The sequence below is a fragment of the Lepidochelys kempii genome, chromosome 1 (genome assembly GCF_965140285.1).
Source record: "Lepidochelys kempii isolate rLepKem1 chromosome 1, rLepKem1.hap1, whole genome shotgun sequence".
NCBI classification, from domain to species: domain Eukaryota; kingdom Metazoa; phylum Chordata; order Testudines; family Cheloniidae; genus Lepidochelys; species Lepidochelys kempii.
The window spans coordinates 328780981-328802068 of NC_136380.1; the positions used below are offsets into that span (position 1 = coordinate 328780981).

Sequence of the window (21088 nt, forward strand, 5' to 3'; positions counted from 1 at the left end):
AAAGATGCTGTTTGGTTACAGTTGTGACCATGAGATGTGTTCTTTAAGATATTGCTTTATATGTTTCTGTGTAGTGGTAGTTTAGAAAGAAAACATATCCAATATCTTTGTTTAGAAGGTGTCCTCAGTTAACAACCAATCTAACAGCAGCTATATCTTTACAATGCGATCAGAAAGGGAAAGTAATTACATGGTATAGAAACAACCTTTGTTTTGAAGCCACCCGCAGTTTGAAGTTACTAAAGAGGGAACTATTTGCATTCATTGGAAACTCTGACCTCTAAATAAAGTTATACAGTAATTAAACATTTTTACTTCAAAGTGTCTAGCAATTGTCATAAAAATACTTTATTTCAGCTCAGTATTTCACTGGAACAGCACGTTTGATGAATTGTTTTAAGTTTCGGATTTACTGACGCATGCAGCATCTGTTTTTAATTATTATCAGTGATGTTATTTTCCAGCTGAAGATTTGTCACATTGACAGTATGACTGTAAAGGTTACTTGCATATTGAAATTCTGATTTATCATTTTGTTTCTGTCTTTATTGTTTTAATTGTCATTGATATAGCATCGTAGATCTTCATGGTGCTTTTGGAAACAATACACAACTAAGGCCTCGACTTTATATATGTGCATACACTTTTATGCATTCACAAGTTGTGCATGAAGAGCGCCTAAAGTACGATTACAAATAGAGGATAACTTGTGCAAGCAAATATCTTTGTACATGTTCAAGCATGATTTACATGTGCACACTGAGCATTTTGCACATGCAAAAGTGCATCACACTTTTCCACAAAGACCTTTAAACGTTTCCACCTAAGTCTCTGCCTGTAGACTCTAACACTCTAATTCTGCAAAATACTTAATTACATGAGTAAATGTTATTTACTTCAAGAACATGCTTACCTGCTTTTCTGAGTAGGATGGGATTACTGTTCTGAAGGTTAATCATGTGCTGAATTGGGCCCTAAATTAAGACAAGAGAAACAGGAGGAAATGACAAATTCTGAGAGAACAATGGCAAAGACAATAAGATTATGGAGTTGCTGTATTGATTTCATAGAATATCAGGGTTGGAAGGGACCTCATCTAGTCCAACCCTCTGCTCAAAGCAGGACCAATCCCCAAATTTTTCCCCAGATCCCTAAATGGCCCCCTCAAGGATTGAACTCACAACCCTGGGTTTAGCAGGCCAATGCTCAAACCACTAAGTTATCCCTCTTCCCCGTATTGATATATTTATTAATATAACTATCTAAAGATGATAAGCTTCCCTGAAGAAATGATTTTGAGACGGGATTTAAAGAAGGATGGGGGGAAGTGTGGCAGACAAGTCAGATAGGCATAAAAGAAGCTATCTAGTAGGACTGGTTGAAAACTCAAGTTTTACCTGTGTGAAAAATTGCCAATGATTTCATTTGAAAATTTTCACAGAAAATTTCGGTTTTCCTATAAAAAAATTGAAATGAAATAAAAATGTGTTTCAATTTGAATTGAAAATTTTGTTTTGTTTAAAAAAAGTATTGAAAAATCAAATGTCATTGAAATCAAACATTTTCTGAAACATTTCAATTTCAATAACACTGCATTTTTCTACAAAAAATAATTGGAATCCATTTTTTTTGACCAGCGGTAGTATTGATGTGAGTGTGGGAGAAGGAAATAGAGAGGTTAGTTAGATGAGCATCAAGCAAAGAGAGAGTTTGGGGAGGTGAAAGGTGACAAGGCCAGAGAGGTAGGAAGAAGCTTGTTTGTGGAAGGTCTTGAAGGAGCTTGAATTTGATGAAAGAGACAACAGAGAGAAAGTGTCTGGATTTGCAACAGAAATTGGGCCATTGGGTGTGCAGATGAGATGAGTGTCAGGATTGAGATGCTTGAAAATAGAGATCTTCTGAAATTGACCTTAATTCTTAATAAGACAAACTCCCATGCTCACCTCTATCCCAGATTTAGTTAACGAGCAAACACCTGTATTGGAAAGAAAATGGCCTGTGTTTTATTCATTTATCATAAAGAAGGTGATGTGATTACTATAATATTTGATTTGCTGACACTATAAAGATGTCATGTTATTTACCTTCTCCACATTTTCTAAAAATCAGTATGGAGACATACATTTCCTTTCCATATCACAATGACATAAATCAACACTAATCAGGAACTTAAGATTGTTCTCATTGCCAGTGGGCAATGAGGTGGGATTTATATCTTACTTCAAATGAGAACAATAGTTGGAGTAGGATATAAACAGCAGCTGCAGTTTATACTTTAAACTGCACCTGATAAACACTCCTGACTACATGTGACAGAGAAATGCTGAGATCTCCTATTCACTGGCGATCATCACACTCATGCCATAAGCAGCGGGGGACCCCATGGCTGCAGGTGTTGGCATTGCCATTGTGTAACCCCAGTCTTTGACTCCCACAGCTTTTTCCATTATAGGACTCCACATCCATAACTTTAAAGCCATATATTATAGGAATGAGTCAGTCCCTACTACACCCCAGGAGATGCATCTGGATTTAATTTTTTTACTCTGCATACACACAAAGATCTACAGACAAGCCACTGGCAGAACTGATGCCTTAGAGAACAATTCTGATTGGACTTTCTTACATGTTCCATGTAATTGAAACATAAACAATGTCAGAACAGAAATATCTCTTCTAATTTATGAAAGCCAGTATATAGCCATCTGGGTTTTTATATAAGGATCAAGAGGACTGTCACATGATGTTTAGACGCAAAGCTTGTCTTCAGTGCAAAATATTCAGTTTCTCATCTATATAAAGTCAGCTCCCTAAAATTGAACATGGCTCACAAGATAAATCAGCATCTTGACTCAAAATAAAAACTTTCTCACTACCTCTGCAATTATGCCATGAGAAACTCCCCTGTAGGTCAGCTGCCAGTAGGGAGCTCCTGGGTACATAGCAACTATAGGAGCCATGTTGCCAAGAAAGCTGGAGGGGTAAGGAAAAAGGAATGATTGTGAAGTGGACAGGCTAGAAATTATTGCAGAGATTGAAATTTCCTGTCCCCGTTAGAGGATTTTCCTATCTAGGGAATCTAGACCTATCATATTATGAAATACTTGTAGCAGTGGTGAGCTGGAGCTGGTTCGCACCAGTTGGCTAGAACCGGTTGTTAAATTTAGAAGCCCTTTTAGAACCGGTTGTCCTGCGAGGCGCCGACTCCATGGGTGCTCCGGGGCTGGAGCACCCATGGGGAAAATTTGGTGGATACAGAGCACCCACTGGCAGCTCCCCACCCCGCGCCCAGCCCCAGCTAACCTCCACTCCGCCTCCGCCTCCTCCCCTGAACGCGCCGCCCCGCTCTGCTTCTCTGTCCTCCCCCCCGGCCCAGCTTCCCGCGAATCAGCTGTTTGCGCAGGAAGCCGGGGGGCTGAGAAGCAGGTGGCGGCTTCGCGCTCAGGCCCAAGGAGGCGGAGCAGAGGTGAGCTGGGGCGGGGGTCCACAAGGAGGGCCGCCCACGCCACAGCAGGTAACCCGGCGGGGGGCCCAGGAGGACCGCTCCCCGCCCCAGCTCACTTCCACCTCCCTGGGCCTGAGCGTGAAGCCGCAGCCTGTGTCTCAGCCCTCCCTGGCTTCCCGCACGAACAGCTGATTCGCGGGAAACCGGAGGGGGGGGCAGAGAAGCAGAGTGGGGTGGCGCGTTCAGGGGAGGAGGCGGAGTGGAGGTGAGCTGGGGCCTGGCGCGAGGCGGGGAGCCGCCGGTGGGTGCTCTGCACCCACCAAATTTTCCCCATGGGTGCTCCAACCCTGGAGCACCCAGGGAGTCGGCGCCTAAGGCGCCACTTTTGATGTGATCAGTGGGGGGAGTGGCCGCTCCTGTTGCTCCCCCCCAGCTACGCTCCCCTGCCCCTAGGAGCCAGAGGGACCTTCCGGATGCTTCCTGGGAGCTGCCCCAGGTAAGCACCGCCAGGACTCCCCACCTCACCCCGGCAGGTGCCTCTGGCTCTTAGGGGTGGGGTGGGCAGCCACTACAGTGGCCCACGAGCCCCTCCTGCCTGGTTTTGGGGGTAGTCAGGGGACAGAGGAGGGGGGTAGTTGGGGCAAAGGTCCCGGGGGGGCATCAAGGAACGTGGGGGGGTTGGATGGGGCAAGAGTCCCGGGGGGCCGGGGTGAGCCACAACCCCCTCGTGGGGTGAGGAGGGAACCGGTTGTTAAGGTTTTGGCAGCTCATCACTGCCGTGTAGACAGTTATTCTATTTCCCCCTTCCTACCCATTCCTTAGTGCTAAACTATATATATAGTACTTTTCCACCTAAGACCATTCCTCTTCTCTCAATTCCCTCCAATGTGCTGACTAGAGCTGGGCAAATGTTTTCAGAATAACAGTTTATTTGCTGAAAGCTGCAGTTTTGGGTTATGTGGTGTTGTGGGGTGGCTTTCTCTCAGTATTTCCTGTTGAAGCTGTTCCACTTTGTATAAATAATTAAATATTCATTTGACACAGGGACTGGCACCCCCGCCTTGGCAAGTGTCCTAACCCCATGTTAGAGTGCTCTCCATGGTGCAGTGAATATTTAATTATTTATACGAAGAGGAACAGCTTCAAGAGGCGAGACTGAGAAAGATCCACCAAGGATACCCTATAGCCCGGCACTCATTTGCAGTATGGGAGATCTCTGTTCAAACTCCTGCTCCAAATTAGGCAGAGTGAGGACTCTTCCCATATCCCATGAAAGTGCTCTACCACAGGGGCATGGGGGGGGGCACTATCACCTCCTCGTCCGGTGGTTTTTGTGAATGGCATTCCACATTTCCTTTTATTTTAATAAAAAAGCAGCTAAAATCCCCCCACTCAAAACAAAATATTTTATTTTACCCAAATCATTTTTTCTTTCACTAAGAAACCAAACAAGTTTTCATTTCATTTGATGTGAAGCACATTTTTTTTCAGTTCAGCCAGCAAACTAAAAAAATGATGATTCGTACAGCTCTAGTATTAACACGGTGTTTGCACTGAAGTGCCCAGAGAAAATTCAGTCAAGTTGCAATCCAACCAGTGCTATTTAAAATGGGACTGTCCCCTTCCTTGTTTGTGGCGTGATAACTCTGTGTATACAGCCCAAAACTGCATTTTTTTGTCACAACATTACCTTTCAAGCTCACATTTAATTTGCTTTAATCATTATCAGTTATTTTTGTCCTCTCACTGAATATGAAATTCAATGGGAATTGCATGCTGGCAAGGTTGTTTTGCCTTTTGTGTTGACTTGGAGGCCTTGTATAGATTATCTCCCAAAAAAGATTCAGTCTATTAAAGTAAAATGTAATTTACACAAAGGATTACCGCATAACAAAATATTCAGATGTTCTGTTATATGCCATTTTTCATGTTATATGCCAGTTATTGTTTTCATTAAAGAAAATAATTCTTGGCAGCACTAAGTTCCCCAGCACTCCTCAACAGGTTATAAAAATACTTTGTTGTATGATTTTTCAGGACTTAAGCTGATAACTTGTAAAAAGCTATGTTTGGGCTAATGGTGGTATTCACAGTTAGTGGGGAGTTTTAATGGTAGGAGCAGCTTCAGTACCTAATTTTTTATGGATATTTTAAATCTGTACATATGACAGACTGTAGCAGCTTGACAATTCCAGTAAAAATGATCTAAGCATATCACACAAATACTGAAATCCTGGCTGCAGCCTGTACTACATACCCTCACTGGGAATGTAGTAATGACTTAATCACATGTGGGGATCTAATGCTGAAGATAATTAGGCTTCTCTTACATGAGGAGAAAAAAATTTAGTCACTGGGGGTTTAGAAGTTTTCTGCACTGCAGTTAACACCCTGCAAAACTGGCATTAAAATATGAAAGCCATACTAGCTAACATTTATAATTTTTGTATTTCCATTCTTAAAGTAAAACAAAAGTGTCTTAAAGTAAAACATTCACAGCCAGATATATACTGTACTTAAAAACAGCAGTTGCTGACCTATCATAACCGTACTGATCCAAAAAGCAAACTGCAGCGCTAGACACAGATAGTAAGATTTAAAAGCTGGTTAATGAAATAAAGTTGAAATTATAAAGTGTGTGCAGGTCTGGCTGTATATATACCCACACACACATGCAGTTCACACTTACATACATTGGTCATCCAAAAGTCAGCATTTACCAGCAATTACCACATCAAAGCATCTGAGATACTACAGTGAATTCATATTTTAAGTTAAGCAGAATACTGCTGTGTCTCAGATACAATAATCAGGTAATTATTGGTAAATACTGTTTTTTAGGGTGACAGCTGTATATGTGATATGTTTTATTACTGATAGTATGTACCACATATATGGAGGTGGTATCTCTGTGATTAATTGCATTCATCATGCACCTTTACCTGCCACTCTTTTCACTAATCCCTGTATTTCAGGACTATTTCTATTACTAGAAACCTTTGAGCAGCTTCAAGCAGCCACCATTTTTTAACTCAGTCTGCCACATAAATGTTTTCTTCTTTCCCTCACACAGGTAGAATTGCCACTCTATCCCATGCTAAATTACACTTGTGATAGGCCCACGCTGAACAGTCCTGGAAGGCTGGACCAGTGACAAGTTTAAGATTTGATGTCTTACCACCCTTCAGGGCTACAAATCATTGTAAAGGGGAGATTCCCAATAGGGCCAAGCACTTTCTTCTAGCCATGAAAGATTCAGAGACACTTGTCTGGAAATGAAAATCATGATATTTTGATGTATAAAATATTATTTTAGGTCATTTACATTTGTATTGTGGGCCCTGCAGAGAGGACACTAGCTCCACAATGAGCTATCCCAAAAAGGAGTTGGGCTGGGGGCTTGAATGGTGGAGAAAAGCTGGCAACGTCCAGTTGGTTGCCTGCACTGATAGAGGTGCTGGGACATCCTCCATCTCCCTTTAGAGAGAGAGAGAGGTTCTGAAATAAACAGCTTTAACCCCTGAAAAAGATTCAAGCCAAAGGATTTCTGAAGATGCAGAGGGGGAAGGTGGAAAGTGTCATATTGTGGTTCTGAATTGGTTTGTCTGTTTATAGCAGCTTCATTGCAAAGACTCAAACATGCCACAGTATGTAGATCCATCTTACCTTGTTTCATGCAAAGTAAGGTTTTATGTGAATTGGGCAGCTGTGAAGCACAGTCTATTTTAAATTAATTATTTAACCTGCAGCTTGTCAGACATTCTGGTTCACATTCTTGGCCATCGTAGATGCAAAGGTTAAATGTAAGGTGTCGTATACACTACATTAAATTAGTCAGGTTTCTTTCTTTGGTCTCTTCAGACCCCATTTTCAAAGGAGAGTGCAACACATGTACCTGCAAAAATGTCCAGATACTGCAAGAACCTGCGAGCAAACTAGACTATATTATTAGTAATAATAATACTTTGTACTTCTATACCACGTTCCATCTGGGAGTCTCCAAAGTACTTTGCAAAGCACTGTACCCAATGACTGGAATGTAACGCCAATATTTAAAAAGGGCTCTAGAGGTGATCCTGGCAATTACAGACTGGTAAGTCTAATGTCATTACCGGGAAAATTAGTTGAAACAATAGTAAAGAATAAAATTGTCAGACACATAGAAGAACATAAACTGTTGGACAAAAGTCAACATGGTTTCTGTAAAGGGAAATCATGTCTTACTAATCTATTAGAGTTCTTTGAAGGGGTCAACAAACATGTGGACAAGGGGGATCCAGTGGACATAGTGTACTTAGATTTCCAGAAAGCCTCTGACAAGATCCCTCACCAAAGGCTCTTACGTAAATTAAGTTGTCATGGGATAAGAGGGAAGATCCTTTCATGGATTGAGAACTGGTTAAAAGACAGGGAACAAAGGGTAGGAATAAATGGTACATTTTCGGAATGGAGAGGGTTAACCAGTGGTGTTCCCCAAGGGTCAGTCCTAGGACCCATCCTATTCAACTTATTCATAAATGATGTGGAGAAAGGGGTAAACAGTGAGGTGGCAAAGTTTGCAGATGATACTAAACTGCTCAAGATAATTAAGACCAAAACAGACTGTGAAGAACTTCAAAAAGATCTCACAAAACTAAGTGATTGGGCAACAAAATGGCAAATGAAATTTAATGTGGATAAATGTAAAGTAATGCATATTGGAAATAATAACCCCAACTGTACATACAATATAATGGGGGCTAATTTAGCTACAACTAATCAGGAAAAAGATCTTGAAGTCATCGTGGATAGTTCTCTGAAGACGTCCATGCAGTGTGCAGCGGCAGTCAAAAAAGCAAACAGGATGTTAGGAATCATTAAAAAAGGGATAGAGAACAAGATGGAGAATATCTTATTGCCCTTATATAAATCCATGGTACGCCCACATCTTGAATACTGCGTACAGATGTGGTCTCCTCATCTCAAAAAAGATATACTGGCATTAGAAAAGGTTCAGAAAAGGGCAACTAAAATGATTAGGGGTTTGAAACGGGTCCCATATGAAGAGAGATTAAAGAGGCTAGGACTTTTCAGCTTGGAAAAGAGGAGATTAAGGGGGGATATGATAGAGGTATATAAAATCATGAGTGGTGTGGAGAAAGTGAATAAGGAAATGCTATTTACTTGTTCCCATAATATAAGAACTAGGGGCCACCAAATGAAATTAATGCGCAGCAGATTTAAAACAAAAGGAAGTTCTTCTTCACCCAGTGTACGGTCAACCTGTGGATCTCCTTGCCTGAGGAGGTTGTGAAGGCTAGGACTATAAAAGGGTTTAAAAGAGGACTAGATAAATTAATGGAAGTTAAGTCCAATAATGGCTATTAGCCAGGATGGGTAAGGAATGGTGCCCATAGCCTCTGTTTGTCAGAGGGTGGAGATGGATGGCAGGAGAGAGATCACTTGATCATTACCTGTTAGGTTCACTCCCTCTGGGGCACCTGGCATTGGCCACTGTCGATAGACAGGATAGTGGGCTGGATGGACCTTTGGTCTGTCCCAGTATGGCCATTCTTATGTTCTTATGTTGTGTTCTGTTCTTAAATATTAATTAATAGGCTCACAACCATCATTTTCATTTTTGAGTTAAGAAAGCTAAGGCACAGAGAGGCTAACATCCAAATGTTAAAAAAATGGCCTCTAAGTTTGGATATTTCCTTTTATGGGTGTCCATCTTTAAAGAACTAGATCTGAATTTCAGAGGTGCTGAAAATGAAGTGAATGGGATCTTCAGGTGTTCACTAGCTCTGAAAACCAGACTGTAAGTTTGTTGAACCCTCAAAAAACTAAGGCACCCATAATAAGAGGGCCTTTTGAAAAGCTGGATTTTACATGACTTGCCCAAGGTCAAACCGCAGGTTAGTGGCAGAATTGGGGCAAGAAGCTAGACCTCCTTAGTTGCAGTTTTCAGATCAAACACCTAGACCATACTCCCTTCCAATTAATCTGCCCAGACACAGTTGCCTATTTTGCTTGCCAAATGCCTTTTAATATGTACAGCAAGGATATCTGAAGCCACAATAGAGAACAGAGTATTTTTGTGGCCCACTTGGAAATGTAACCCTTAATGTTTGGATATGTTCATTGCAAAAGACACAAACTCAGTCTTTTTTCTATCTTAGTAAGTGCGATGAAACTTAAATGAAATGAAAGAGGCTATGTGTGATCTGAAGAACACACTTCGTGATCTACCAGTGTCAGAAATGAAAAATAGTCACCTGGTGCATTTCCTCCTTTTTTGTTGGGAGTTATGGAATGCAACTGAGTAATCTCATTGATAATATGTATCTTATTCCACATGTTCAATATGAGAAAAATAATAAATTAATCAGTTACAGTGATTGAAGTAAATCAGAAGATTAGTGTGAATGTATTATAGAACTGTAAGCATCCAAAAAGGTACATGAGATTGATTTGGGTGTTTGTAACTGTGTTTCAGAGGTTCTGCCAGGATGCAAAAGATCTACAATACTGTGATGTCTCTTACTGCTTTCAGCTGACAAATGAAACTGTCAAAGCTTTTGCCTTTAACTGCCACCAACTTACATCCCTCAACATAGCTGGTTGCCACAAGGTAGGTACAAGAGCTGGGAAGGGTAGTTCTAGAAATTCTATTACATAAAATGAAATAATGTATCATTGAGACATTTGACTTGCTGATGTCCACATTTTGCAACCATCCTATAGCTTATTCTTCAACATTAAAAAAATTAACTATGTTATATATAATAATCACCAATAATTAAAACCAGTGAACTAACAGTGACCTTTGGAATATTGATCTGGTCACAAACTTTCAAATGCACCTAAATGATTTAGGAGCCATGGTCCCATTGATTTTCCATACGAATTAAGCTCCCAAGTGCCCAAGTCACATTTGTAAATGGGACATAGGCACCTAAGTCACTTAAACATTTTGAAAAATGTACGTATAGTTAGTATATTATTATCTGTGTGTGCATATGTTACTTGTGAGGAAATTCTGTGCCAAAACATTTTCAATTATGCACACAATATTTTAAAATTCTGCAAAATTCTGCAAATTTTATTTGTCAATAAATAAGTGTGGCTCAAGCTTGGCAGTGGGGAGCACAGGCCACTGGCTGCATTGAGGTGGGAGATCACCCTGAAGCCCACACCTCCCCCGATACAGAGACTCGGCAGTGAGGCTGCACCTGACCCTAACACAATGCAAGGGCTGGGCCTGCCCCAGAAATGCCCTGGGCGCTGTCCCTCAGCACCAGGTGTACCAGGTGTGGGTGGACAGGCTCATCCCAGCAGGATCCAAGTGTGAAGGGACTTAGTGTGGGGGGATCCAGGTGTGAGGTAAGAGGTTTCTGTGTGGGGCAGTCTTAGTGTGGACAGCTCAGTGGGAGATCTGGATGCACAGAGACTAACTGGGATATTCCGGGTTCAGGGACAATGGGACTCTGCAGGGGATGCAGGAAGGTGGTTGGGGCTCGGGTGGGGGGCTGGATGCTGGGTACAGGTACTGGGGGAGTGGGGCTTGATGGGTGGGGGTCCAGGTGCAGCTGGTTGGGGATCAGTGGGGTGGGGGTCTTGGTGTGGGGGGCTCATCAGAGGTCCAGGTGTAGGGGGGGTAGGGCTTGTCAGGGTGAGAGCTCGATGTGCCTGCTTAACAGGGGAGCCCCAGCTGCTGCTGAGGGGAAGCCGCATGCTGGGCTCCTGCTTCCTCCCGCAATTCCCCTATCCCCTTTTCTTCTCCATTCCCCTCCCCTCACTCCCACAGTCCCCTCCCCCTGCCCTATTCCACCTCCCTTCCTTCCCCACTGCCTCTTCCCCCCTCATCCCCCGTTCCCTCATTTTCCTCATTTCTTCCCCCCCCCATACCCAGCTCCACTGTGTGTTGCACAGGATAGAAAACTGGAAGGCTCCCAGCACGCAGAAGGGGAGCACGACTGGCACTAGGACCCAGGAGGCAGCGTTCAGCTGCAGAGTCAGTGGAGTGGAGACAGCCTCCTTCAGCTGGGCAGCTCTGCCCTTGCAGAATTGGGGGGGCAGTGGCATGTAACCCCGTGTGCCCCCCATGCCTCACCTCTGTTTGGAGGGGGGCAATCCCTCCCCCCAAAAAACTGCATCCATGGTCACCCCTGGCCCTCCCTCCATCACCACCACCCCACTCACGGCTTCCCTGGGCCTCCCTGCCATTTTCCGTAGGGCAACCCAGGAAATCTGCGGGGGAGTCGTGTTCTGCGAGCACACAGTCCCGCAGAACCCCCCCGGAGTCATAGGTGTTACAGTTGTGGGCTCCGTTGCATCTGATCCATTGACAATGGAATGTTGTGTGTTGTTACACGTACTCCGATATCGACGTTTGCTTCAGTGAAGTTGCTGAATTACTTTTGTTCTGTATTTCTAGTTATTTACACATTTTAATGAAAATTATTTCCAGTTACTAATTTGTTTAAATAAATAAAGACTCATCACTGATGTAATGCCATTCAGCCTCACCATTACCTTGTACGGTGTTGTGACAATTTTCCATATCTTTTACATAGTACCTCTTTAGTTAGACCCTAGCATCGCAATTGTCTGTTTTGCACCAACTGAACATGGGCTCCGTTTCCATTTTACTGCTAACATAAATGCCTAGGTCATTTTCATTTGTCCCAGTACTTACTTACTTAGCACATATGCTCCCTGTATCTATTCAATCACATATGCTTGCTTGCTTGAGTAATAACAATAACTATTTACTGCATTCTAGCAAATGTAAATTTTAAAAAAAGTTTGTGTCCGCAAATATTTCCCTCTGCAGAAAGAGTCCTACTTCTATGGGTGAGATTTTTAAGAGTACTCATGTTGGCCTAATTTTGCTCCCACTGAAGTCAATGGTTGATGCTGAATCCTTTTAAAAGCCACCCTCAGCCATTAGCAATTAAATGCAATGGCCAAAATGTCAGTTCCAGAGGTCTCTCACATTTCTTTCCTGCTTTTAAATGTTCAATTAACTTTTCAATAATAATAATAATGAACAATAATGCTATACAGGGCAATCTACAGGCAAAGAGATCTTTCCATACTAAGTGAAGATAAACACTTGCATCCCACCACATTTCTCCTCTCCCCACCCTGTGTCTATATATCTTCTCCTTAAAAAGATTATGAAGTAAATCTGCTAACTGTTCACAGTCTAGAATATTTGGTCTCCAGCATCAAGAATCTTTCAGACAAATCCATCCTGGATCTTGCAAGCGCTTCTGTTGGCTTTAACCCAGTTTGAAACTCTATAAAGTCCTATCAGCTGGGGGGGGCTTTGGCAATCTTCAGCATAAATACAGTGTATCTAGCTGCCAAGTAGGAAATATTTTCCACTCAGACACTATTTAAAAATGATCAGAAAAAGACTAAAGCAAGATCTAATCTCCTGTTCTAAAAGGGACAAGTTAGTATGCCTGGCAGAGTCTTGGCCTGCAATATCAGCTATATAAAAATAACTGAATAAACAAAAAGGCCATAAAGAGAAAACATAGGAACTATAATTTAGGAAATTCACTTCCCAGTAAAAGTGTTGTGAGATGTGCTCTGGAAATTCGGACATTCCCAGAAAACGAGCACAGCTCACCACTGTAATCCTTTTCATATTGAAAAACCATAGACTTTAGTGAGAGCACAGTTGGGCTCCCTGTCATCTATATCTCCATACACACATTTCTAGGACATGTAGAGCAATCATCTTCCAAACATCGCTCATTTCACAAAAACCTCGGCATGCAGTTTGCACATAGCACAACCACACCTCCTGTGTAATTTGTGAGTTCATAAAGCCAATTCCAGAAATAATTGTTAAATAGTTTTATTTGAAGAAAGAAATAATGTAATTGTTGTGGGCAGCAAACCACATGAATGAGAGAAAATAGTGAGGGCTGAAAATGAATCCCTGATTGAATGACTAATCCAGTTAAATGATGAATTTCTAAAGATACAATTCAATGGAAAGATGACCTCTGACATGAACAGGATTGGTGTATGTGACTAAAATAGATTTCCTTGAATAGGGCCCGATCCTGCATCTATTTAGCCAAACTTCTGTTTACTTCAGTACAGAAGCAGGCCTGTTCTGAGTCTTGATGACAGGACTTGATGACAGCCCTGAGGAAAGGTGTTTTTTCCTACCCCCCCCCCCCCAGATGTTCTGGTTTAACTTGGATTTAAACTTGGAGAGTGGTCAGTTTGGATGAGCTATTACCAGCAGGAGAGTGAGTTTGTGTGTGTATGGGGGTGGGGGGGATGTGAGAAAACCTGGATTTGTGCAGGAAATAGCCAGACTTGATTATCATGCATTGTGTAAAGAGTTGTCACTTTGGATGGGCTATCACCAGCAGGAGAGTGAATTTGTGTGGGGGGGTGGAGGGTGAGAAAACCTGGATTTGTGCTGGAAATGGCCCACCTGATGATCACTTTAGATAAGCTATTACCAGCAGGACAGTGGGGTGGGAGGAGGTATTGTTTCATATTCTCTGTGTATATATAAAGTCTGCTGCAGTTTCCACGGTATGCATCCGATGAAGTGAGCTGTAGCTCACGAAAGCTCATGCTCAAATAAATTGGTTAGTCTCTAAGGTGCCATAAGTCCTCCTTTTCTTTTTGTGAATACAGACTAACATGGCTGTTACTCTGAAACCTGTTATAGAACTGCATCTCTCCAGGTGGAGCTCCAGGAGGGACTGTGCGAAGGGATAGTGCACTGGCTGTCCAGCTTTGTGGGCTACTGTCAATGTGAAGGGGAGACAGTTACAATCTCGTCTCCTCCTTGCCCCTGTTAGACTCCCATGATCACAGGGACTGAGATTGTTCCTGGCCCTTGCACAGGAAGTACAAGGGTGGGGAAGGCTACTCCTCATTCCATTCCATTCGGGCCATGGATAATCTGGGCTTGATTGAATACCTATTATAGGATTTTTTTGCGTTCATCAAGTTTCCTTTAGATTTTAGGCCCCAATTAAACAAGGTACTTAGCCACATACATAACTTTAGGCATAAGTATTCCCTTTGAAGTCAATGGGGCTACTCACATATTTAAAGTTACACACACACTTAAGTACCTTGCAGAAATGAGGCCTTATATGGTGCCCAAAGCAAACTTCAGTTTGCATTACTGGTGATCAGTTCCAGATCAGACTATAGAACTGTAAAGTGACGCTGAATAGTTCTGTCTTGGACAAACTGAAAGACACCTTAGGCTATAAACAAAAGCAGTCACAAGACAACACACATTTATGATACAGTACCGAAATATGAAATAGGTGTTATTAAAATTAAAATTCTTTCTCCCTGTAGTTAACTCTAAAATGGATCAGTCTAACAGTTTAAATGGAATAATCTGAGAACAGTTAATCCTACCACACAAGATATGTTATATGCAAAATTATGGGGTTGGGAGTATTGAGCTATTTCAGACTTATGATTAGCTGAAACATCCCTACATGCTTTGGAATGTACTGGAATCATATTTGACTGACACCAAATATACTCCCAACATTTAACTGTTACTCACAGTCTTTTTCGTCTCCTATTTCGGATAGTCAGAATTCATCTGTTCCATACATTTCATGTCCTATGTGGTACTTTTCAATATAATCTTCCTGAAATGATACACTTCAAAATTTTGAGTTAGGCTGTTGTGTTTTGGTTTTTCTTTGGAATCTCCAGCAATCTTCTAACTTCTGTATGTGTATTTCTTTTGCTGGATTTACAGATGACGGATTTATGTATTCAGTATTTGTCTGGAGTCTGCCATTATCTCCACTTCTTGGATATCTCAGGCTGTGTACGTCTTACTGACAAAACACTAAAATACCTTTCGAAAGGTTGTACGCAACTCCGGATTCTTAAGATGCTGTACTGCAGAAATATTACCAAGTAAGATGTTGCTTCCTGGGCCAAACTTGAGAGATCAGTGTAAACTTTGAATGAGTACAAATATCATTGTCACCTCTAGTTTAATTAAGTGTAGGCCAAAACATGGGTTGTTTTATGAAATTGGAATTGAAATGTAAAGTGATCTATGTTACAACCTGGTCCACTCCCCCTCTGGATGGACACCAGTTTGGTGTGAGTGGCCCCAACCACTCGTGGGAAGAGCCATGTCTTTGTTCCTAGCTCTGAGGCCTCAGAAGCACACTCCCAGATCCAGACCTCATGTCTGCCACCCTTCCTTGGAACATGGGGCTCCACAACCCGGACACCTTCAACCCTGAAACCAATGATTCAGACCTCCTGAGCCTCCAGGTGTGTATACATGTTCCTTTAGAGTCCCACCTCACTGTGGGCACTCTGAGCTTCTTGATTAACACTTTCAGGGACAACATGACAGCCTAGCAAAGAATACAGGCTTAGCCAAGGAATTTCGTAACCACAGTCATTTTTATGCTGAAGAACCCACTAGAGAGTTAGTTCTTTGCTGAGTCCACCCTTAGTCTGATTTTACCCCATCTGTGACTCAGAGGTCTCATCAGCGTTTCAGGCAAGGCAGGCCTTCCTGCTTTCTCTTCAGCCTGGTCTTCTGGCTTGTGGTGGTGGATGGCCTCCCTTCTCAGATAAGCCCCCTTTTTATTCTAGTCTTTGACCCTGTTTTGCCATATGCAGGCTGGGAAATTCTAGCCCCTGTCATGCAAGCCCCACATGAAGATAACTATTGTCCCCTGAGATTGGCCAGTCATTGAGAGTCACTCAAGTTGATGGCCCTTACGACATATCTTGATAGTCCTCTTTGAGGAGTCCCACACACCCCTTAGCAAGATAGGGTCTGGAAGAGAATGACCTTATCCAAGTCAGGTTGTTTTATTTATTCAACACAGAACACAAAATGGATGACAGGATAGAGGACAGAGTATAAAAATGGAAGTAACGAAACAAAACTGAGTTCACAGTTTGGTACAGACATATCCCACTCTGTCACAATATAGTTCCACTTTTTTTTAAAACTTAATGTTGTATTTCAATACCTGTACTGGGAAGCTGACAAAAAGCTACATTCAGTTTCTAGGCAATAATCACAGCAAAATCATCATTAGAGTATACAACAATTCTTCTTCATATGGCTGATGTAGATGTAGATCAACTACTATAATTTGACATTTAGATGGTTATGCCAGATAATTGCATCTGGAGTAGCTGAGTGTATTTGCTGTGATGCATCCTTTGTATTTGTGAATTGGGCATTGAGTTGTTATATTTTCCCTGGTCTGTTCTGGGTGACCACAGTCACACACTGGAGAGTTTTTAATTTCCATTTTTGCAGCAAGTATCCGCATCTGCCATGGCGTGTGCCAATGTGGTTTAGGGTTGCAAATAAGCTTTGCAGAAGATTGAAGCCAGGGATTTTCTGTGGTGGATCTTTCACAAGGTGTTTGTTTGTGACTTCTTGTGAACTCCATTCGGCTTTCCAAGCTTCATCAGGGTTGAAGTCACAATATAACAACGATTCTACATTTATTAATCGTGATTTAGATTTTCAGCAGTGACCGTAGGAAGAATGATAGTGTTATCGTTGAATTTCATGGACTATTTTTAGGGTTCCATGCATTTCATTCACCACTTCCATAATTTCAGCTAAGGAATAATAAGCAGAGACTTGTCATACATAATATACCACTCACAAATAGCCCCAAATTCTCTTTCTCCATACTAACCAACTGTTATCATTAAGGAGCTTATTCAACCCCAATGTTTACAAAAACAGGGGCAAAGCCTGGCTGTTTTTCAAAGTGTGCGATGTCTGTTTTCTACATTTCCTAGATACGTTCACATTTCAAAGACTATTACTAGCGTTTGAGAGGATGGAGTCTGTGTAAAGTGAGATTAGTCTACAGAACAAAACAGGCTATTCCTGCACACTCTACAAATATTAAATAAATAATAGAAGAAATATGGTTTTAGTTTAAAGATGCCAGGGACATCTATAAGCCATGTGCACTTCATGCTGCTAAAAGAATTCCTCTGTTATTTATTAAACACTGCCCGGGCCTACCAGACTTCACTTAGCAGTCAGACCCAGCCATATAAACATTCAGGCACATTTCATGACACTAGGTTACATCCTTTTTACAATTTTATTTTTATTGTTAGATTTAAAAAAAAACAAACCAATCATGAAATCTTGACAGCTACAAACCCGTAGAGCTCTCTAGTAAGCAGTTACAAGCAAATAGAGGGTCCATCCTTTCCAATCTCAGATACGGTTAGAGATGACATTTGTCAGTCTAATAACATGATGCAGGTTTCTGCAAATGTTAAAATAAAAATACCCATACTTTGGAATAAATATGGCCTGCTGCATAGGGCCATATATAGAGATTAACAACCAGTTAACTAATCACATCTGAGTGCCCCAGAGAATCCCCATGTAGGCGTGACACTGGTACAGCCTGCTTCAACTACTGGACGTGAAAGAGGAGGAATAGTCCTCAGTGTATGGCAGCATAGGCAGCATAGGGATATTAGCTGTGATTCACTTAGGACTAATGCTGTTTTGTATAAAGGAAACATTCATTAATATTTTCCGTGTGTTTAGTACATATGAGTGACAGGACGAGGGGCCTGGGCCTCCCACACATTCGTGAGGCTCAAAAATCAAGGCAGCACAAAGTGATCACATAAACTGGATTAAGGATTAAGCAGAAGTCTGCAGTTTCAGAAGCAATTAAAAATATCTAACAACATACAAATCTGTTTCTAGCCACTGTACACTGCTGTTTTTCAAATGTGATGCACACAGAAGCTTATTTCTGGACTGATGCTCCTTGAGCACCAAGTTTCAGCCCACAGGGACTATGTTTGCAGGAGCTGTAGAGTCATAAAATAATACAGCTTTGCAGCTGACAAGGCTCAGAAAAGATGAGAGTTTATATAACCCAAATGCTCTTACATCATAGAGGAGGTTTGCAGTGTGCTGGGTTAGGTTCCTTCTTACCTTTCCCTTTCTCTCCCTCTCCTTGCTGCACACTCCCATTTCTTAAGGTCAAAAGCTTCGTTCTGACTGAGGAATACCAGTTGTTTTAATTGCATTAATGCTGATTATTTGTTTTCTTGCAGTGTCCTCTTACCCCTCCCCAGAGTGTTGGCTCCAAGGCTCTAGATATATAACTACAATGTAATATAATGCAGCGTTCCTTAACCCATATGTTTTTTACATGCTGACAGATAAATAATGGCCACTTCTGGCAATCTGGTCGATTTTGGCTCCAGTCACGGAGCAGCATAAGCCTCCAAAAAAGTAGTAATAGCAACTATAGTGCAATAAGACCCACTTTTTAGACATTATCCATTGAAAGCAATTTTCCATAAGCAAAGGGAAAGTAGACCTGGACAAGTGGCATTTGTACTAGATAGCTATAGCCGATCACCCACCATATACATCTGCACATGGGTTCATCTGTATCATAGGTTTGCTTGTATAAAAACACTTGTAAACTATTGTGTTCATCTTGTTAACAGGAATGTGTTAACAACTAAATGATGTAATGTTGGATCTTTAAAATCTGCTTTTGTGGTCAGAAAGGAATTCTTCCTGCTTAGCCAACCTCGTCTCTTATTGCATCAGCCACCCATTCCCTTTTCTGCTGCTAATGATACCACTCACGATTCTGCATTTGCCTGTTTCTTCCACAGCCATCTTCCCACTTCCTTCCATGTTTCCCCCCATGTATGGGATTCCTTCCCTGAGCTGGTGAAGAAACCCATTGGCCCTCTCCACATTCAAATCCTGCCTGAAGCCAAAACCTAACACAAAAACATGCACCTACATCACCATCTTATTTATTATACTTGTTTATCGTATGAGAGAATGGCTCTTTTATATGGGAGGGAAGAAATGTAAATGGTGGGCGAAAGCATAAGGATCCTGGATGTAAAGCTGGAGGTGGTTGTGAGGAATGGGGCAGGAGAGAGGGGTTACTGTATTCAACTGAAAACCAAACAAAATAATGTAATCCGCCTACCACCGCCCTGATCTCTTTGCCTGTAGGGCGTAAACATTTCCCTGTGTTTGTCCCTTTAGAGTCAATGCTCTTTTGGGCATAGATGGTTCTGCCTTCTGTGTTAAACATCTTAATATGGGGAGAGCACTCAGAGACCCCAATCATATTGGGGGCCCCATGTGCAAGGCGTTCTACAAGGAGACAGTCCCTGCTTGGGACCTCTGCCTTGCAGCGGGTGGTGGGATAGAGGCTTCTCCCCAATGGGGTGGGGGGTCTTGGGGCTTCTGCCCAGTGGGTTGGGGACAGGGGGTCTTGGGGCTTCTGCCCAGTGGGGTGCACTTGCCAGGGCTCGGGGCTTCAGCAGGAGCAGGGCTGGAGCCCTGAGCCCCGGCAGGCACCTCCTGCGAGGTTGAAGCTCCTAGCTGCGGCAGGTGCGACCCGGCTCTCAAACGTCTGAAGAACGTCATATGCAGTTCAGAGAGTCAGTAAGTTTGGCCAACCCTTCTATACAGACTAACTGTCTATACCCTGTACTGAAAAATGTAGTGGTGCATGTCATATTCCTTTCCCTCCCACCCCCCACCCTCCTTCCATAACCCCAAACCAAAGGCCATGTCCTTGGAATTTTCGCTGTGGCCAAGGAAAGGAACCATCCAGGCTAGCTCAGCATCCGCTAGAGCTGTCGCGTGACGGCACTACCCCAGGTCTGCTCCCCACTAGCAGCTGAGACTGTGACCTCCCAGTAACACCCCCAACTCATCTGGAGATGTCCAAATGACAGCATGAACCATAGAGCCACCCACTGTACTGCATGTTTCATACAGAGTGAAACAGTTACTTTGTCCTGGGACAGAATTTGAGGCTAAGACCATTATTGTATCAACTGCTGCTTCTCAAAAGGCATAGTGGGGTAGGAAATATGGTCACCCTGGGAATCTGGCCCTGAGGGTTCATATTTTTTACAAATGTTCTTGGTAGAAATTGCTTGTGCAACGGTATTCATTTTCATTTTTGTTTCAGACAAGCTGTTTTGAAATATTCAGCCAAGCTAGAGAAGCACGAATATAATGATGCCGACCCGCCTTCATGGCTTGGGTATGATCGCGGTGGAGGTGTACTCCCCCACAACAAGAAACCCAAAACGGGACCTGAAAAAGCTAAAGCCTTGTACCGGAATGAAAACAAAGAAGCTGCATAACATCTTCTGTGTTTCAAGTTTTCTTCAGCAGAGAGTGTAAAAATGAAATGGCAAGTTCCTGTTTCTAAAATAGTCATTTAATAAAGCAGATTTTCAAGTTGAATTGTGAAGAGTTTATTCCAAATCTTCTTAGCAGCAGTACTGCTGCCCACATTCACAAATACTGTGCAAAGAAATGAAATTGCTAGCTTGTTTAGTGAGCTTTCAGGTGCTAAATCAATCTAGTGAAATTTCAGATGAGTTCATCATCTTCCAGGCCTGAGCAGCATTTGTACAGCTTGCAAAGCAGTATTTATACTTTCATGATATGTAACTAATAGAGAAGCTGTGCGGTGGTCTTATTTATCGAGAGGGTCTGACTAGAGCTTGCCCCCATGAGGGGAGAAGCATCCTGAGCTCTCACAAAAATTTGGGAATTCAGCACCCCACAGAATTAGTTCATATCAAGGCCAAATATTGGTATGA

The 21088-nt window shown here is 42.3% G+C and overlaps 1 protein-coding gene across 10 annotated transcripts in view; it reads left to right on the plus strand.

The window, feature by feature from the left end:
- The window catches only part of FBXL13 (F-box and leucine rich repeat protein 13), a 178838-nt gene extending 158130 nt beyond the window's left edge, over positions 1 to 20708 (plus strand). For 8 of the 10 annotated variants that reach the window (XM_073328536.1, XM_073328539.1, XM_073328542.1 and 5 more), the window contains 3 exons: positions 9924 to 10058; positions 15204 to 15367; positions 20446 to 20708. In XM_073328536.1, coding sequence (XP_073184637.1) covers positions 9924 to 10058; positions 15204 to 15367; positions 20446 to 20623 — 477 coding nt within the window. In that variant the 3' untranslated portion in view covers positions 20624 to 20708. Of the gene's footprint in view, positions 1 to 9923; positions 10059 to 15203; positions 15737 to 20445 lie in introns of all 10 variants that reach the window. The other 2 variants (XR_012156835.1, XM_073328544.1) reach the window with 2 other exon arrangements.
- The last annotated feature ends 380 nt before the right edge of the window (positions 20709 to 21088 follow it).